Genomic DNA, 19,002 nt, shown 5'->3' with positions numbered 1-19,002 from the left:
AGCAAGGTACAATAATTTACATTGTTGTGGTCCAGCTAAACTAAAACCGTGTGATTATATCATCCCAAACAATGTGTAGACCTGAGTGGACTCCTTAAGCTGTTTAATAGCTCTGCCCACTCAGCTCTTCAAGAGAGAAGAAAGCTTCAGAGGTGAAAGTCTGGTATTTATCGTAAGCCCCGAGATTGCAGACATGTCTTAACAGAGGAAGGTAGTTCTTTTTCTAAATGATGTACAGCGCATGCTGTTAAAAATGGGGTCTGGAGTCCTGAGCTATTTCTTGGACTCCAGAAATGGATTCCATTAGACTTGCTGGCAGACAGCAGGAACGGAGAATTTGTAGAAATTGAATTATATTATTAAAAGCTACGCCAGTGTTCACAACTCCCCTTAGCGTTTGAAGATAAGACATACTCATCGTTTTAGGTACCTGAGTGGACTTTTCCCTCATCTCTGTCCTGGAATTTTATAATTTTAGAGCAGCGGTTCTCAACCTGTGGGTCGCGACCCCTTTGGCGGTCAAACGACCCTTTCACAGGGGTTGCCTAAGACCATCCTGCAGATCAGATATTTTCATTACGATTCATAACAGTAGCAACATGACAGTTATGAAGTAGCAACGAAAATAATTTTATGGTTGGGTCACAACATGAGGAATTGTATTTAAAGGGCCAGAAGGTTGAGAACCACTGTTTTAGAGGCTGTAGCAAAGGTAACACGAAGGATATCAGTATAAGTGAAACCTAGTGTGTCATTCAGGGTGGTTTCAGCTGTAAGTCATAGAAAAGATGAATTTCCATGGGCCTGCGCAGTCGGGAAGCGCGTTGTTCCAAAGCAGTCCTCCAGGTGGGTGGCTTCCTGTTGGTGGCACTCGTGGCTCCAGGATGTTGTGTTTCCTCAGGCTCTGCTTCCAGGACCGGTTACGCCTGGGTCTCCTGGGGGAGAGGTGGGCACCTGGCAGTGTCAGGGTGCTGGGAGTTTGGAAGGAGAGGGTGCAGGTTGCCATGTATTTGTGCACTTGTACCTGCTCCACCTCCCATGTGCACTGCAAGTTTTGTGACCGTGATCTGAGATCATTGGCACGGAGGTGAACATGGCGGTTAGCTTCCCTAGACTTTGGGGGGGGGCCTTACTTCTCCCCCAGTGGGCACGACCCCGGGTGGTGCCTGTCGGCACGTTCTCCCTCACTCGGAAGGTGACAAGTTGACGCAGTGGAAGTGAGGAGTCAGCACAGCCTTGGCCCATGCGCATGTTATCTGGGTCCCACGTGGAAGCCCCTTCAGCTCAGGTCTGAGACACTGAGGTCCCAGAAGTTGAATGTGGAGATTTTATAGAAATGATTCATCACCCGTCTTCAGTGAAACCAGAGTCAGACAAGATAGACGTTGCAGGATTTGGAAATAGACATTCTTCGCCTGAGAAAGAATTCCATCTTAAAAACATTTTGCTCCATGTCTGGAGAGATTACGATTGGAAATATAAGAACATAAAGTTGGCAAACACGTAGCTCCTCCTGACATTTATTTCCAGTGGATTCCAGTGGTTCAACATTCTGACTGATGGGGGCTTACATAGGAGATTTGCCATAGAACTGGTTTTAAAATATATATATATATATATATTTTATTGACTTCAGAGAGGAAGGGAGAAGGAGAGAGAGAATCATGGATCGGCTGCCTCCTGCACGCCCCACACTGGGGATCGAGCCCGCAACCCGGGCATGTGCCCTGGAACCATGACCTCCTGGTTCATAGGTCGACGCTCAACCACTGAGCCACACCGACTGGACAGAACTGTATGTTTTTTTAAAGGAGATATCAACTGCTCCAGTTAACTTTGAGAATACTGTTGGGGCTAAATAACCTTGCTGTGGAAGCCACTTGGCCTTGAGCCCCATCCTCCAACAGAAAGTCAGGACATGGTTTTGAACTGGTTTCTAGATGTTAGCACCTAGTGATCTCAATGACAGCCCTCGGACCCCAGATGGAAGGAGTGAAAGAAGGGTCACCCGTCTGCAGATGGGCCTTCTGAGCAGGTGACGGTAATGAGAATGACCCAGAGGCAGATGACGCCAGTGTGGGGTGCCCAGGTGGAGACAGAGAGCGCTCCACGCTCAGGGAGGGCTAGAAACCAAGTCACTGCAGCCCCCAAGCTGATGGCTTCAGAAGCCTCAGAGCAAGGACACGGAAGCATGAGGAAATAGCCATGCGCAGGGGTGCAGGGCCGCAGGGCCGCTGGCTGCTCCAGCTGCTGAAAGGGCGGAGGTGCTGACAGCTCCTGCGCAGGACAGTGGCTAACTGCTCCCCACGCACAGGTAACCGGCTCTGCGAGCCTCACTCACCCCCAGGTATCGGCTACTTGTCGTGACGCCGTGTCTGTGGCAGGAGGTTAGAGCTCCTGCCCTGCTCCGTTTAAGAACCCATGTCCCTGCGATGTGCTTTCACCAGACGGCCATCAGCGCCGAGCTGCTGGAATGCAGGGGTGGGCGCTCCTGTGCAGTTCTGTGCAGCAGGCAGCCCGCAAGCGTAGCATTTCCTCAGCCTGGCGGGTACAGGCTCGTGGCTAGAAAGCCGTCTTTCTCATTTTCTAGACCTTTAGTATCTGTTTTCTCTCTTACGTCAAAAATTGTTCATCTGGGGACTGTAGATGTGACAAAATAAAACTAAAATCTTTTGTATTGAAAAGAACCACCGTTGACTTTTTGGCTGTATCCTTCCCAAGACTCCCGTGTGCGCGCATTTTATTTATTTATTTTTAAAAATATATTTTTTTAATTGACTTCAGAGAGGAAGGGAGAGGGAGAGAGAAACATTCATGATGAGAGAGAATCACGGATCGGCTGCCTCCTGCACGCCCCCTACTGGGGATCGAGCCCGAAACCGAGCCCGCAACCTGGGCATGTGCCCTGACCAGGGATCGAACCTCCACCTCCTGGTTCATGGGTCAGCACTCAACCACTGAGCCACGCCGGCCGGGCTGTGTGGGCATTTTAAAAGGAAAAATGATCCCTAGTGTGCGTACTATTTGCACAGTAAGAGCAATTTTCCATAATCATACCTTTCCCTCCTCTTGCGCACGTGGTGTTTAAGCCGCGGAGTTTGCAGCGGAAGTCAGCACGGTTTGCTTTACCTGCAGCATCTCGTCTATTATGGGGGGTCCTGCAGGCAGGCCTCATGCAAAGATCAAACACCCAGATTCGAGGCTGTGAAGTGTTGATTCTTCAGGAGCCAGTACCAACTTGTAAAGCTGAGACTTAACCATTTAATGTGGAGAATCAGAAGTTCCTGTCTGTGTGCATTTATTTATTTTAAAGGATCCTTTATAAAATGCAATGTTTTCCTTCTGTTTAGCCTACTCTGGATATTCAACAAACACAAAGTACGACCCACACCAAATTAAAGCAGAAATAGCCAGTCGTCGGGATAGGGTGAGTAATGGTGCCCGTATGTACTTTTATGTGACATCGCTTATCATGGTTCATTTTCGGGTGGTCAGTGTGTCTAACGCTCATGTTTCAGTAAGATTTTCGTTTCACGGATTATTATTATATTTGTTTGTACTCTCCACTCTTTTCCAATAGGAGGGCAACGATTTCATTTTAAACCGTAGCCCGTCTAACAAAAAGTCACCTGTGTTCCCTCCTCTTAGCACTTCAGCCCCTTGTCTTGCTGGCCTGGGGAGGGCTCCGTTTTGTTGGATTTGCATCAAAACATGGGAGACCCCTTGGAAATTAAGCCTCCAGCTGTGGTGTGTCTCAGGTTCTAGCGCACCTCAGAAATACCCCTGGGGAGTCGGTTAACCGTGTGAGCTCCCCCACCACCCCAAGCTTTAACGCAGGCCTGGAGCGGGTCCCAGAATCTGTTGAATAAGCACCAGGCGATGGGAGGAGACCGCGCTCGCAGCTGCAGGGCCTCCTCCGTGGCTCTGTGCGAAGCAAGTACAAGGGAAGATGGGCAAAGTGTTACACAGTTTGCTCATTGTAATGAACAGATCAATACCTTGAGAAAGAAAGTAGTTGCGCTTCCACGTGGGCCGGAAGTGCTAGGACTTTGGGATGTAAGCAAGACAGTTAGTTCTTCCAGCGCGGCTGTTTTATTTTATTTATTTTGATTTTATTTTATTTATCCTCACCCGAGGATATTTTTAGAGAGAGAGTGGAAGAGAGAGGGAAAGACAGAGAGAAATAGCGATGTGAGAGAAACACATTGATTGGCTGCCTCCTGCATGAGCTCTGACCAGGGCCCAGGCCAGGGAGGAGCCTGTAATTGAGGTACGTGCCCTTGACCGGAATCGAACCAGCTAGGGCTATTTTATTTTTAAATGAAAAAATATTTTTATTGATTTCAGAGAGGAAGGGAGAGGGAGAGAGATAGAAACATCAATGATGAGAAACATTGATCGGCTGCCTCCCGTACACCTTACCTACACTGGGGATTGAGCCTGCAACCAGGCATGTGCCCTGACCGGGAATCGAGCCGTGACCTCCTGGTTCATAGGTCGATGCTCAACCACTGAGCCACCCAGCCGGGCCAAGGGTGGCTGTTTTATGCGTGTGAATGGCAGTTCATGGAGAGAGTAAATCAGCGGTTCTCAACCTGTGGGTTGTGACCCCTTTGGGGGTCGAACGACCCTTTCACAGGGGTCGCCTAAGACCATCGGAAAACACATCTATAATTACATATTGTTTTTGTGATGAATCACTATGCTTTAATTATGTTCCATTTGTAACAATGAAATTGGGGGTCACCACAACATGAGGAGCTGTATGAAAGGGTCGCGGCATTAGGAAGGTTGAGAACCACTGGAGTGGATGATCCCATGAGCGGCAAGCTAAGCAGGCACTTCAGTGTCAGCGAGAACAACTGTAGAAGTCATTTTTCACAGCAATTTTTGAAGAAACTGTTGTTTGTCTTTAGCTTTCCAGATTAAAGCGAGAGCTGGCGCAGATGAAGCAAGAGCTGCAGTACAAAGAGAAGGGGGTGGAGACCCTGCAAGAGTGAGTTGCCCGCGCTGATGGAAGGGAGAGGAGCCCGTGTTTCCTTTTGTGCTGACCTCTTGGTGCCTGGACATGAGTCCTAAAGCTTCCTGGGCGCCCACTTCTAGGATTGTGTTTCCGCTCATTATTTCCCGACCCCGAGCATAGGAGTCTCTGCCTTAAAGACCCTTGGTTCCTTTAAGTGGAACTCTTTGGAAACCAGCCCTTTATTTGATATTTGTCTACATTCGCCATAGCTGCTGTACTCGCCAAGACACACATGGCGGTTTAAATTGGAATTTCAATTTTGTCAGTTTTGATCTGATCTCTTCATTTTTTTTTTATCCTAAAAGTTCAAATCAAATTCATGAAATTGAAAGAAAAGAATTTATCCCCCAGCCCCAGTAGCCACAGCTGAAATGCTCAGCAGTCACATGTGGCGAGTGCAGATTTTCCCACCTCGGCGCCGGAGATATTTCGGACCAAAGAACTCTGTGGTGGGGCTGTCCTGGGGACCAGAGGAGGCTTAGCAGCATCCCTGGCGTTGGTCCCCTAGTGCTGCCAGCACCCTCCCACCCACTTGTTGCAGCCAAAAACGTCTCCAGACTTTGCCAAGTGTTCCCCGGAGGGCCCATGTGCCCCCAGTTGAGAACCACTGGGCTGGTGGCCATGGCCTTGGACAGCACAGCTGATGGAATATTTCCCTCATCACAGACCATACTATTGGACAGTCTGGTCTATAGGTCCTCCTCGTGTTGGCCCCTTTACAATGAAAACTTGATCCCTACTAAGGGTTTGGGGATGAATTTCTTATTTGTGAGCCGTATTGAGTCAGCACATGGAATGAACAAAAGTTATCTTATAAACGGGGCTATTGCTGGTCTGGAAGAATGCGTTTTCTTAAGAAAGGGTATGCTTGTTGGTCAAGAGTCGTTCTCTCTCGCTTCAGAGCCTGGCTCCGCTTGCCGCACTTAGGCATGTGCTCTCTGCCTTCTGTGCCTGCTGTTCTCACTGTCAATGGGGATTGTTGTAGCCAGCTTGGCTGCTGCCACGAAACACCGCGGACTGGGCGGCTTACACAGCAGACATTTCCCTCGCACAGTTCTGGAGGCTGGAAGTCCAAGAGCAGTGGAACGGGCAAATTCGGTGTCTGGTGAGGACCTGCTTCTTGCTGCGTCTTCACGTGGTGGGGGTTCCGAGGGCGCTCTGGTCTCTGGTGTGTCTTCCTTTTCCTATAAGGACACTGACCCCGTCATGGGGCTCCACTCTCACGACCTCATCTCAGTCTGATCACCATCCACAGGCCCCCATCTCCAAGTACCGTCCCCTGGGGGTTGGGGGAGCACACCGTTCAGTCCACAGCAACGATCATCAGGCTGAGCTGTCCAGGAGGCAGCGCCAGCACACAGTCAGCCTTCAGCAGACGGCAGGAAGCGGCTGGCACTGTTCTCAGTGAGGTGGCAGATGCAGCGACGGTGGCACGTGTGACTGCAGCATTGCTCTTGATAGGGAGGCGCTAGTGAATGTGAGCGTTTGACAGATGTAACTCTCTCCGCCTCACGTGAAGGGCGATGAGCCGGCATGTCAACCCCGTGGGTTAACACTAGGTTGAGCTCTCCTTTTTTTAAGCAGCCGGGAACGGTGTGGGGCAGGGGTCCTCAAACTTTTTAAACAGGGGGCCAGTTCACTGTGCCTCAGACCATTGGAGGGCCGGACTATAGTTTAAAAAAAAACTATGAACAAATTTCTATGCACACTGCACATATCTTATTTTGAAATAAAAAAAAAAAAACGGGAACAAATACAGTATTTGTATTTGCATGTGGCCCGCGGGCCGAAGTTTGAGGACCCCTGGTGTGGTGGGTTCATTGGTCCATTTCTTTATTAGGGCAGATTATAGGCACCTGGGGAGACACACTGGCAAGGTGAGCTGGGGTCCTGCCTAGAGGGGCTTGCTGTCTGTGGCGCTCATACCCCGCCCTGCCCCCTGCGGGCCCCGCCGGGCGGTGCATTTTGGTAGCTGCTTAGCGGGAGTCTTATCCTTCGGGCCAGCCTTTTGCTTTCCATACCGTTGCCCAGCAGCGTTCTCCGGCGATTTGGCCCACAGTGGGGCTTCCTTTAATTAGCCCTTGTCACTGCAGCTTTTCAAAAAGTTTTGCTTAAGCCAATCAAGCTGCTTTTTCAGTCTCGGCCACTGGCTTTGTTGCTCACTTCGTGCACTCGCAGCCGTGTTCCCCGCACACAGCTGCGTGCTCTGTGATGTGATGTTGCCCCGCACATCCCGGCAGCCTCCAGAGCACAGACGCCTGCTCGGTGCTTCTGTGCGCGGTGGCTACGCCCTCCCGGTCACTTCTGCTAAGGGCTGGATAAGAAAGAAGCAGAGGCCTGGATGGTTGCTCACTGGTTAGAGCGTCGGCCCGGGCACCGAACGGTCGCGGGTTTGATTCCCAGTCAAGGGCAAATACGTCGGTTGCAGGTTTGATCCTCAGCCCTGGGCAGGGTATGTGCAGAGGCAACCAGTCGATGTTTCTCTCTCACATCAATGTTTCTCTCTTTCCTTTCCTCTCCCTCTTCCTTCCCTTCCACTCTCTCTAAAAATCAATGGAAAACTTATCCTCAGATGAGGATTTTTTAAAAAGAGGGCGGCGCCAGATAAGAAATAAGCAGAGCCCTGGCCGGTTTGCTCAGCGGTTAGAGCGCCTGGCGGGGGACCAAAGGGTTGCGGGTTCAATTCCTGGTCAAGGGCACGTACCTGGGTTGTAGGTTTGCTCCCCTGTCTCCAGGCATGTGTGGGAGGCAACGAGTTGATGTGTCTCTCTTAACATTGGTGTTTTTTTCTCCCTCTCTCGCCCTCTCCTCCCTCCCTCCTCCTCTCTCTCTAAACATCAATGGAAAAAATACCCTCCGGTGGGGATTAAAAGATAAAAATGAAAGAGAAATCAGCAGAGCAAATCATTTAATTCGGCAGGGCCTCAGAAGTTGCCAGGACTGACCTGTTAAGTTGGAGGCCGCTTTCCTCCTTCACTGGGCCACACTGTTGCTTTCTCTCATTACCAGGGAGACTCACCACCTCACAGGGTCCCTAGATCCTACCGACTTCTCACGCTGGGCATTGTGCGGGCTGTGGAGGTGACCAGGGCTCAGGGGGCACAGGGCCCCTGAGCTTCAGAAGGGAGTCTGCCCGGCACCTTTCCCTGCCGGCTCTGGCTTCCACAGCCATTATTGCCAGGTCGGGCGCCTGTGCCTTTGCCTGGTCGCCATCAGTCTGGCCACCTCCATTTCCCTTATTTGAAGACAAAGCTTATATTGCAACCTCAGCTTAAGACGGAAAGCTCTAGAACACTGATTTTCAGCCGGTGTGCCGTAGTAATGCCTAAGTCCGTGGTTGGCAAACTGTGGCTTGCGAGCCACATGCGGCTTTTTGGTCCCTTGAGTGTGGCTCTTCCACAAAATACCACGTGCGCGTACAGTGCGATTGAAACTTCGTGGCCCATGCGCAGAAGTCGGTTTTCAGCCTGGGCGAGTCTATTTTGAAGAAGTACTGTTGATATTTGGCTCTGTTGACTAATGTGAGTTTGCCGACCACTGGCCTAAGTCATGCAACACCTGACTTAGGCCAGTGGTCGGCAAACTCATTAGTCAACAGAGCCAAATAAACACCTGCGGCTTGTTTATCTTGGTGAACTTTCCAATTAGTCAGGGACACCGACCTCTTCCCCTTAGGTCGTCAAATAAAAAATGACCACAGCCAACTGCCACCCAGTGTGACTGAATCAAAATTATACCTGTTTCTTCTTGTCAGATCGACAAAAGTTATAATATACACTGAGTGGCCAGATTATTATGACCACCCCATCAGTACAATGAAGTGAATTAGTTATGCAAATAATAATAAAACCTTGAGAGTATTTGCTTAGGGAGTTTTCAATATTCAGTATTTTTGGAAGTGTCAATGAAGTACTGATGGGGTGGTCATAATAATCTGGCCACTCAGTGTATTGTTGGTGTGCCGTAGAATTTCCGTAATCAGTGTCTGTGTCACGCGACGACAAAGGTTGACAATCGCTGCTCTGGAAAATAAAAAGTGCCAGGGCTTAGGTGACCGCGAAAGCCCCTCCCCTCGGCCGTGCTGGGAAGTGGCTTCAGCACTGGTAGTCAGGCGCTTTAAGACTGGGAAAAGGCCGCCTTGGTTTCTCCGGGATCCTTGGACAGGAAGCAGAGCCGGCGGGGGGAGTTGTAACTTTACACCTGCAGGCAGCTCCGCTCGGAGTGTGAGTGTGCGCTGTGCTGTGCGCTGCGCGGAGGGCCAGTGTCTGCCTTTCTTTCTCCTCTCTGTGGCAGGATCCCACGTTTGGGAGCAGCCCTGGTGAATAGGCCCCGCCAAGGGGACAGGCCTCACTCCCCGCCAGAGCCTGGTGGAGGCCGAGGAGGGGCAGGGGGAACGTTCTGGATCTGGCCTTGGTCCTGGGACACCCGCCCAGCTGTGCGGATGGAGTAGCCCCGAAAGGCAGTGTTTGGTCAGATGTGGCGATGTCACCGTACACGTTTATTCTGTGACAAACTCGCAGGAAGGAGAGGAAACGGGCGCACATGCCTTGCTTAACATTCTCAGCGAGTACAAGTCATCCGATCCCTTCCTGTGAGTGCCACAGGCTGTGCACGAGACTGAGGCGCCTCGTTATTTTTCTGGTACTGAACGTGGCGCATGTTTGGAGGGAGGCATGCAGCTTGGGATTATTTACGGAGAAAGTCTGAGAGCCTTGGTCGGCATCGGGAAGGTGATGAGCACACCCCTAGCGTCAGATGTTAACTCCAGCACAGAGAACCCACGCGCTGTTGGCCACAATGGGGCTTCTCGGAGAGGAGTGCCAGCCCCGGTTTAAGGCAGGGAGCCTAGGTTTTCCCTCCCAGAAACGGTTGTGCTGCGCCTGCTTCCCAGAATATCCATGTATTCTTTTCCAGAGCACCTCACCAGGAGTTTGGCTGCTCGGAACGTTTTCAACTCGGCTTGTTTATCTTGGTGAACTTTCCTGGCTAGCGAGAAAATCCATCATTACGCTGGGGTCCAAGTGAGGAAAAAAGAACCTTTTGTATTTTTTTTTTGAGTCTGTGTATGTTGTTAATTTTTGTAGATGGGAGCTGGCCATGAACACAGTCTCTGGGTTAATGATAGAATATGTACGTGTGTGTGTGTGTGTGTGTGTGTGTAATATATATAAACTTTTAATGATGGAAAATGTCAAACATATACAAAAGGAGAGAGAACAGTGTAATAGACCCCCTCCAGCACCCCTCGGCCCACTTCAACGGCTAACACACAACAGACCACCTTGTTTGGTCGCACACTGCCTCATCCCCCAAATCTTCCTGCCTTATTGAAGCAAATCCCAGAATCATACGATCCATCAATATCTCTCCTAAACGTACGGACTCCTTTGGAAACATAGCTCTAATGCCTATGCCCCGCTGAATAGTAACCTCTTAAACTGGCCCTTCTCCAGCGAGTTGCCCATTTCTCTGGTTTATTGGGGTCCATGTTCAGGCGAGGCCCACACAGTGCGTTTGGCTGGTGTGTCTTAATCTCTACCCGCCTCTCCTGGGCTTTTCCTTCTGACAACTTTGTTGAAGAAGCTATTTGCTTTTCCAGTCCCGTTTCCCTGACAGTGGATTTTGCTGCTTGACTGCGCATGTGTCATTTAACATGCTCCTGCTGTATATGCAAACTGCTGTCATTGGTATGAGGGGCTTCATCTGATTCAAGTTCTGTTTCTTTTTCTTTCCTTTGTGGGGGGTACGTATGTTTTGTAGGTGGTGGTGGTGTTACTTCCATGTGGAGGTGCACACTCTCCAGCTGTCTGTCTGTCTGTCTCTCTTTTTGTTCATCCTCACCCAAGGATATTTTTTCCATTGATATCTAGAGAGAGCAGAAGGGAGGTAGGAGGGGGAGAGAGAGAAAAAAAAGTCAACATGAGAGAGACACATAGATTGGTTGCCTCCTGCACGCGCCCCCACTGGGGCTGGGGTACCTGCAACTGAGGTACGTGCCCTTGACCGGGAATCGAACCTGCGACCCTCCGGTCCCCGGGGTTGACACTGTAACCACTGAGCAACCGGCCAGGGCGCGGCTGTCTGTTATTGTGGTGTGAAGATGATTGGAGGGTTCTGGCATTGTCTGCCTGGTACATCCATTTATAATGTTGCCCATCAGCTTTTCACCTAATGCTGTGCACACGCAGATCCGAAAGGTTTCAGCCTAAGTTCCCGAAACCGGGTTTGCTGGGTCGAAGGGCAAAGGCACCAGTGGTATTTGTAGATATCGCCATTGCCCTCTCTAGGGGGCGCCCCATTTCGCATTCCCAGCACTGATAGGTGAGCGCTCGGGTTCCCACAGCTCTGCCAGCAGAAGGTGCTGCCAGGCTTTTGCGTTCGTGCCAGTCTCGCAGGTGAGAGATAGTATCTCAGGGGAGCTGTCATTTGCATTTCTCTCGTGGTCCCGTATAAACGTCTTCAGAAAGTAGCAGCAACATCTTTGATTAACAAAAGTCTTCAGCGAAATCGGGCTTTTCCGGTGAAAGCGCGGCTGGGCTCTGCGCTCGCCCGGAAGAGCGATCTCACTGGGCCTGTACCAGCTCCCAGGGCCAAGGGCAGGGCTCGGGACTAGTCTGCGCTCAGTTCCCAGATGGGTGATGCGCAAGAGCGTGCCGCGTGCCAACGGGCGTGGGGAGATTTCCCTCTAGTTATTCTAGATCTCCTGCAGATCTGGAATGCGCCTCGTGTTAGATTCCCAGTTGTCCTGCAGCCAGGAGCTCACTTAGCATTGCTTCACCCCGGCTTTCCCACGCTCGTGGCCCATTGAAGCCTTTTTCCGCCATGACACCTGCAACGTCCCTGCGTGCTGGCACGGTGGCCCAGGACGCTGGGGGCGGCGGGGGGGGGGGGGGGGAGGCACTGTCCTGACTGCCTTCTTGCTGTCTGCCTTCCGTGGGGTGCTGTTTCCAGGCCTGGCACCCATTCATTCTCACAGCTTCTGCCGTGACCTGCAGCCGAGCCTGCAAGGGCGCACCATCCTCACACTCCAGCCCCGGGATTCTTTCTAAACGTCTCCTCTGCCGGTGACCCGCAGTGGCTTCCTCCCTCTTCCTTAGAATCCAGTCTAGACCCTCCATATGCTGGCCCCTCTCCTGACCTCATTTCCCTCCAAGTCTCACCCTCACTCCCCGGCGCCCATCCCCGGCCACCCTGCTGGGTCTCCGCGCTGGAGCTGGCCTCTCCCCGCGCCTGGAACCCTCCCCCCAGATTTCCGCATGCCTGTTCCCTCCCTTCCCTAGTTCTCTGGACAAATGACATGTCAACAAGACCCTGGCTTACCCACTGGATCTAAAAAGGACTCTCCCTGCCCCATTCTTTTCCCAACCCAGCTCTGTTGTTCTTAAAACATGGATCGCTGCCCGCCATAGTGATGTGTTTTGGTGTTGTCTGTCTCTCTGACCAGCACTCACCTACTTGCTGTTGGGAATGCAAAATGGTGTGACCCCTAGAGTGGGGAATGGCAATATCTAAAAATAGCACCAATGCGCTGGGCCGGCGTGGCTCAGTGGCTGAGCATGGACCTATGAACCACGAGGTCAGGGTTTGATTCCCAGTCAGGACACAGGCCCGGGTTACAGACTCGATCCCCAGTGTGGGGTGTGCAGGAGGCAGCCAATCAATGATTCTCTCTCATCATTGATGTTTTTATCTCTCTCTCCCTCTCCCTTCCTCTCTGAAATCAATAAACGATATTTTAAAATATTATAAAAATATAAAAATAAAAATACCACCAATGCACTTACCCTTTGACCCAGCAAACCCATTTTCGGGAACTGACGCTGAAATCTTTCGTATCTACAAGCGCACAGCATGAGGCGAAAAGCTATAGGATGACAAGGATGCAGCCTTGGTCCCTGTTGTGCCTCAGGGCCCAGACAGCTCTCGGCGCAGGGCAGGGCTCGGCTGATGTCCCTGCTCCTGCCCCCTGAGCAGTCCCATAAGTCACTTCATTCTTGGCCACTGGGACCCCAGGGTGAGGGCCTGGGCGAGGATCTCGGGGAGGTCTCTGTACATGGCCACTCACCTTATTAACTGCCCTCTAGCATTTTCTTCTCTGCTACATACTGTGTTTTAAGAAACCCCATTCCTTGTACTGCTATTCAAGCCACAGAAAAGGGCTATAAACGAAATGTTCCAAATAACCAGTTTCCATGAGTTGCTTTCTTAGCCAGGTGGCCTCTTTCTTCCAGCCTGTTAATTGCCCGATGAACTCCTTTCCTAGTGGGGTAGTAGGAGTGAAGTTAAACCCACGTTCCCTTAAATCAGAGTCCCTGCTCTCTTCTGAGCGCTCAATACCAGAATGAGGCAGCATGAGATGTTGGAATTAGCATTTTCTGTCGGAGGGGATTTAGTGCTTTCAGAAGAGGGTAAGATTGTTCGAAGTTAGAGCGGCTTAGACCAACAATATCCCATTAACATAGCACATAAGGCACAGCCCGTGCGAAAAGGCCGGCACCGCTCAGATAACAGCAAAACATACAGCAACGGGCGGGAACAAAGGGCGCATTGTTCGCGCCGGGGGACAGGTCTGGCTCCACACAGGACCTGCTGTTGATAGAAAGCTGCCGGAAGCTCTCTGAGGCGCGCGCAGGCCCCCTGCCAGCGCTGTGATGTAAAAGGTGGACTGTAACAAAACTTCTCATTCTTTCGGGTTGTAATGTGTGGTATTAACATGGAATATCTTTAGAGGCCTGGCAGCCCTGTTCTTCAAGACGTGGGTTTAAGAAGTCGTTTGGTTTTACTGCTGCCAGCGCAGTTCTCTCGACATCTGAAATGGAACGAGTATGGAAACTTGAGGGCAGCGGGAGGGAGGGGGTGATGATAAACATCTCAGAAATGCCTTCTCGGTGGTGCTAGGGTCACCCTCTGAGGCTGCGCCTTCTCCCCTGCTCTCAGCATTGCTCTCAAGAGCAGACCAGGAGCCCCAGTTTCGTTCGGGACATCGGACAGGCTGTGTGGGTGGCCTTCAGGTTTGATACAGTGCGAGTTTGCAGGCCTTGACTCAGCATATTGCTAAGCCGGTGATGAGAGGGATGCGTGCTGGTGTGAGGGGCCTCAGCGTGAACCTCGCTGTGCCTCTAACAGGCTGTGTGACCTTGAGCAAGTCACTTAACCTCCCCGAAGCTGCTACAAAGTGCTGAGAGGTGAGAAGTGAAGACTGTGGGTTCTGTGTACTGTTTTTTGTGGGGTTTTCCCCCACACTTTATCTTAGTCCATTTGGGTGGCTATTATAACAAAACTAGAGGCTCAGTGCACAAAAATTTGTGCACTCGGGGGATCCCTCAGCCCGGCCTGTGCCCTCTCGCAGTTTGGGACCCCTTGGGGGATGTCCACCTGCTGGCTTAAGCCCGCTCCCTGGGGGATCGGGCCTAAGCTGGCAGTCAGACATCCCTCTGGCAGCCCGGGAGCCCTTGGGGGATGTCCACTTGCCAGCGGGGAGCAGGCCTAAGCTGCAGTCGGACATCCTTAGCGCTGCTGAGGAGGCAGGAGAGGCTCCCGCCACCACCGCTGTGCTGGCAGCCATCAGCCTGGCTTGTGGCTGAGCAGAGCTCCCCCTGTGGTCAGTGTGTGTCATAGTGACCAGTCATTCCCAGTCGTTCTGCTGTTAGGGTCAGTTTGTATATTACCCTTTTATTATATGGGATATCACAGACTGGGTGGCTCATAAACAACAGAATTGATTTCTTCTCGTTCCAGAGGCTGGAAGTTCAAGAACAGGGTGCCCTCATGGTCAGGTGCTGTGTCCTATGAGAGCTGCTTCCCAGTTCATAAATGGCCTCCTTCCAGCTGTGTCCTCACCTGGGGGAAAGGCAGGGGAGCTCTCGGGGGGTCTCTTTTATGAAGACACTGACCCCATTCAGGAGAATTTCTCCCTCATGACCTGATCACCCCCCAGAGGCCCTACCCCCTAATACCTCACCCTGGGCGTTGGGATTTCAGCAAGTGAATTTTAGGGCGGGGTTGGGGGGACATAACATTCATAACAGAGCACACTGTATAATAACACATGTCGTCTAGGGCCACCTTTTAAATATATATACTAGAGTCCCGGCGCATGAAAATTCATGCACTGGAGAGGGGTCCCTCAGCCTGGCGTGCCCCCTCTCTCAGTCCGGGAGCCCTCAGGGTTGGGAGGCAACCTGGCGATCAGGGGAAGGCAACACCCCCATCACACCTCTGCTGCTGCCACTGCCAGCAGTGCAAGCCTCAGCTGGCCCTGGTTACCTGAGCCTCGGGCAGCCCTGGGAGGCTGGGCAGCCACCATCCGAGGCTTGCCTGTGCCTCGGGCTGGCCCTGGGCGGCTGGGGGGCTGAGGGCAGGTCCGACCACACCATGTGCCTGCCACCTCCCTGGTAGGGCTGCAAGGACTAGGGGACTCTGGCGGAGCTGAGGGGACTGGGCGCCACCATCTTGTGGCTGTGGGTGCCGCCATCTTTGTGACAGCATGATGGTCAATTTGCATATTACCTCTTTATTAGATAGGGTGTGTGTGTATTTATTTATTTTTTTATTGATTTCAGAGAGGAAAGGGGAGGCAGAGAGAGCTAGAAACATCAATGATGAGAGAGAATCATGGATCGGCTGTCTCCTGCACACCCCCTACTGGGGATTGAGTCTGTATCCTGGGCATGTGCCCTGACCAGGAATCGAACCCTGACCTCCTGTTTCATAGGTTGATGCTCAACCACTGAGCTGTGCTGGCCGAGTAGTGCCGCCTTTTGTTGAGTAGTTATCAATATTCTGTCATGTTATTTGACATGTATAAGCACTGTCTTGGACTCTGAATGAAAATTTTATGAAGAAAAAGACAGTTCTTTGGCAGTCACAGATGTTAGGATTTTCTTTATGAAATGGAATATATTGTTATTTTAGAAAATATTGAATCATTGAGCCCATTATTTGATTTCATGCAAAGTTCTAGAGGGAATTAAAAAAAGGGAGAAAATTCCCAAATGAATTTTGCAGACGCGAAGGGAGAGCTCTCCTGGCCTCTGAGGCTCTGGGTGATGAAAGTGGATCCCACTGGGGAAGCAGGAATGGCCTGAGCTCTGTGGAGCATCTCTTGCCCGTATCTAAGCCTGTGGACCTCCCTGGGCCGCTCTGAGTAGGGCTCCGCCTTCGGCTGCGGGGGGCGTCCAGTGAAGACTTGAGAATCGGGAGATGGGGTTTGACCCCAGCTCTGCCACACCTTACCTTGTCATCTTGGGCCACTTAGGTGCTCTCTCTGAGCCTCCATTTTTTCATTATAAAATCTGAGATTATGCTTATTTTGTAGAGCCATTGAGGGGATTAAAGGAGGTGACAACTGGGGAGCACACAGCAAGACTCAGACACCTAGTGAATCCTTGATCCATTGAACTATTTCCATAATCATATAGTTTAATCAAATAATGTATGCTATATACGCTGTTTATGTAAGGTTATACTTATATGATATATAATATTTTATGTAATATGTTCTACAATAATAGACTCTTTTGAAATGATAGTATTTCAGAGGTTCTTAGAACATCGAGATCATATTCTCAAATAGCTTGCCCACTTTTAAAAAATATACATATTTTTATTGATTTTAGAAGGGAGACGGAGTCAGAAACATCAATGATGAGAGAGAATCATGGATCAGCTGCCTCCTGCACGCCCCCTACTGGGGATCTAGCCCAAAACCCAGGCATGTGCCCTGACCGGAATAAAACCCGGGACCCTTCAGTCCACAGGCCGACGCTCTATCCACTGAGCCAAACCAGCTAGGGCACTTGCCCACTTTTTAACAGGGGACTCTCTTTTCCTTTCCTGCCCCCAAACATCGTCTTCCGTAGAAGCAGAGTAGCTGAGCCTGGAAGGGGGAGGTGCTGCCGAAGCAGGGCTGAGGGTCCCGGGCCCTCGCAGGCTCCCCCTCCAGCTCCTCCTGCTCACCACGTGGGGACACTCTCAGAATTGATTGAAAACAGCTGCTCTGGGCCAGTCTTCATTCTTCCTCAAGGTCTCAGAGCACTTGGGTAGAGCTAAGGCCAGAGCCCACGCCTGTGACCTTGAAGTTGAACTTCTAGGCACTGTGCGGGTCTGCCGGTGGGGTGAAGTGCAGGCCCGCTGACCCCTCTCCCTGATGGGAACTGCAGCCGTTCCCAGCATAGAACCTGGTGCCTCAGGAGACTGCTGGCTCCATCCCTGGTTTCCTGGTGGCTACGCTTAGGCTCTATAGCTGCTCGAGCCAGAGGGAAACCACAACACAGTACAAAGCTGGGCTGACCAGGTTAGCATCTCTCATTGCAGCCTGAGCCGTGCTGTGTGTCTGTGGCTATGTGACTGGCATTGACTTTCAAGCAGTTGAAACAGTTTTCATTTCTCTGTGCGGGTGTCAGTGTCGGGGTGATCCATTTGCCGTCTTCATTGTGGAGGGGCCGGCCGACCTGCTTAGCAGGGGCTGTGGTCATTGCCTTGCGGAGAAGTCAGACTTTTGTGGCCTTGGGGCTTTTTTGTCTGGAAATGCTGTAACCCTTTTCTCCAGACTCCATCAGCCTATGTGGGCTGTGGTTTGTGACATCAATGAGCCGCATTGGGAAGCCTTTGATCAGAAGATGAATACAAGGAGACATTATTATGTAAATGAGTCTAGATCTCCCCCCCCCCCCCCCCGCAAGAAAAGTCAGGCCACTTCCTCGCAGATGTGAGATGGATGGCTTTTTGCTGCTGTCTCGCCTTAGACTCTCGGTTCTCCATAGAATAGCTGAAGTGGAAAAACACATGGCCGGGCAATGTTGGGATTTGGGGGTGTCACCATTTAATGTGTGGGGTCCCCTGGTGCGCCTGCATCCGCTCTCCGTGGAAGAGGCCTTGGGAGCAGGTTTCATGCGTGTTTGATTTGTAACTGATGGCAGGCGCGGCGCTGCTGCTGAGCCGAGCCCGTTTCCAGGGGGAGGGCAGGCTTCCCGCTCGCGCTATTTGTCCTTCTCTGATTCCAAGGGCGCTGACAGCTCAGCTCAGCTCCGGTGCTGAGTTTTGCTGTGAGTTGTGACGCATGTGGCCAGGAATTTGTTAATGATAATAAAGTACCGGGGTTGGTGAATTATTGACTTTTTCTCCCATGAGTAAGTAGATCCAGCATCGTCCTCATAATAGTAATGGCCACACAAACATGACACACCAGGCCTCGGCCCGGGCGGCCCTTTGCTCCCATCTTCGCCCTAAGTGGGAGAAACATGGTTAGCGTCCTATGTGCGACACGAGGAGACAGGTTTAAAGAGGCGAAGTGACCTGCTCAGGGTCCCACTGTAGAGCTGGAGTGTCGCTTGTCCTCCGCGGCCTGCCGGGGTGAGTGCCAAGTTAGGCCGTGTGGGCTGGCCGTTAGGACCCAGGTTTTCAGTCGACGCGGGGTGACAACTCAGAACCAGAGCTGTGCGGTGGTGGGGCCGGAACTGCAGCTCAGCTAACCACCTTCCAGAGGAGCGCATTCCATTTCTGGGTGGAAGTATCCCAACTGCTTTAGCCCTGAGGGCTCCTGCGACTCAAGGCTTAGGTATGGCGGACGTGACAGAGGACGTGCTGCCGGCCTCGTGCACTCAGGGGCGGGAGGGCAGCCAGAAGGCAGGAAAGGTGAGGAGGATGGATGAGAAGGAAGGAAAGATGGGTGAAAAGAAAGGAAGGAAAGAAGGGAAGAAGGATGGGTGAGAGGGAAGGGAGGATGGGTGAGAAGGAAGGAACCGCGAATTGGTTGCTCGGGCAGAATCACGCCCCAGGCCAGAAACATTAACTTATTCATACAAATATGAACTAACAGATGGCATAATGAAACCAAAATGTTTTGATGTTATTAGTACAGAAAGGGTAGGGCTGTGGGAGGTTACGGTGAATTTTTTTCATAGTCAAGGAAAGTCACCTTCCCGCCCACAACACCAAAAAAACCATATATGGTTTTGTTCTCATTAAAAGAATGGAGA

At 51.4% G+C, this 19,002-nt stretch overlaps 1 protein-coding gene across 3 annotated transcripts in view; it reads left to right on the top strand.

Moving 5' to 3' along the window:
• WWC3 (WWC family member 3) overlaps window positions 1–19,002 on the top strand; it is a 74,302-nt gene that overhangs the window by 10,328 nt on the left and 44,972 nt on the right. For 2 of the 3 annotated variants that reach the window (XR_002826579.1, XM_006104110.2), the window contains exons 3-4: window positions 3,351–3,427; window positions 4,917–4,996. Coding sequence is in view for 1 of the 3 variants with exons in the window: in XM_006104110.2 (XP_006104172.1) it covers window positions 3,351–3,427; window positions 4,917–4,996 (157 nt within the window). In the remaining 2 variants the exon portion in view is untranslated. The remainder of the gene's footprint in view (window positions 1–3,350; window positions 3,428–4,916; window positions 4,997–19,002) is intronic. The other variant, XM_023745434.1, reaches the window with a different exon arrangement.

Source organism: Myotis lucifugus, unplaced genomic scaffold, assembly GCF_000147115.1.
Source record: "Myotis lucifugus unplaced genomic scaffold, Myoluc2.0 scaffold_542, whole genome shotgun sequence".
Classification (NCBI taxonomy): Eukaryota; Metazoa; Chordata; class Mammalia; order Chiroptera; family Vespertilionidae; genus Myotis; species Myotis lucifugus.
Note: the sequence above shows the minus strand (reverse complement) of the source record. Positions and strands in the feature narration are given on the sequence as shown.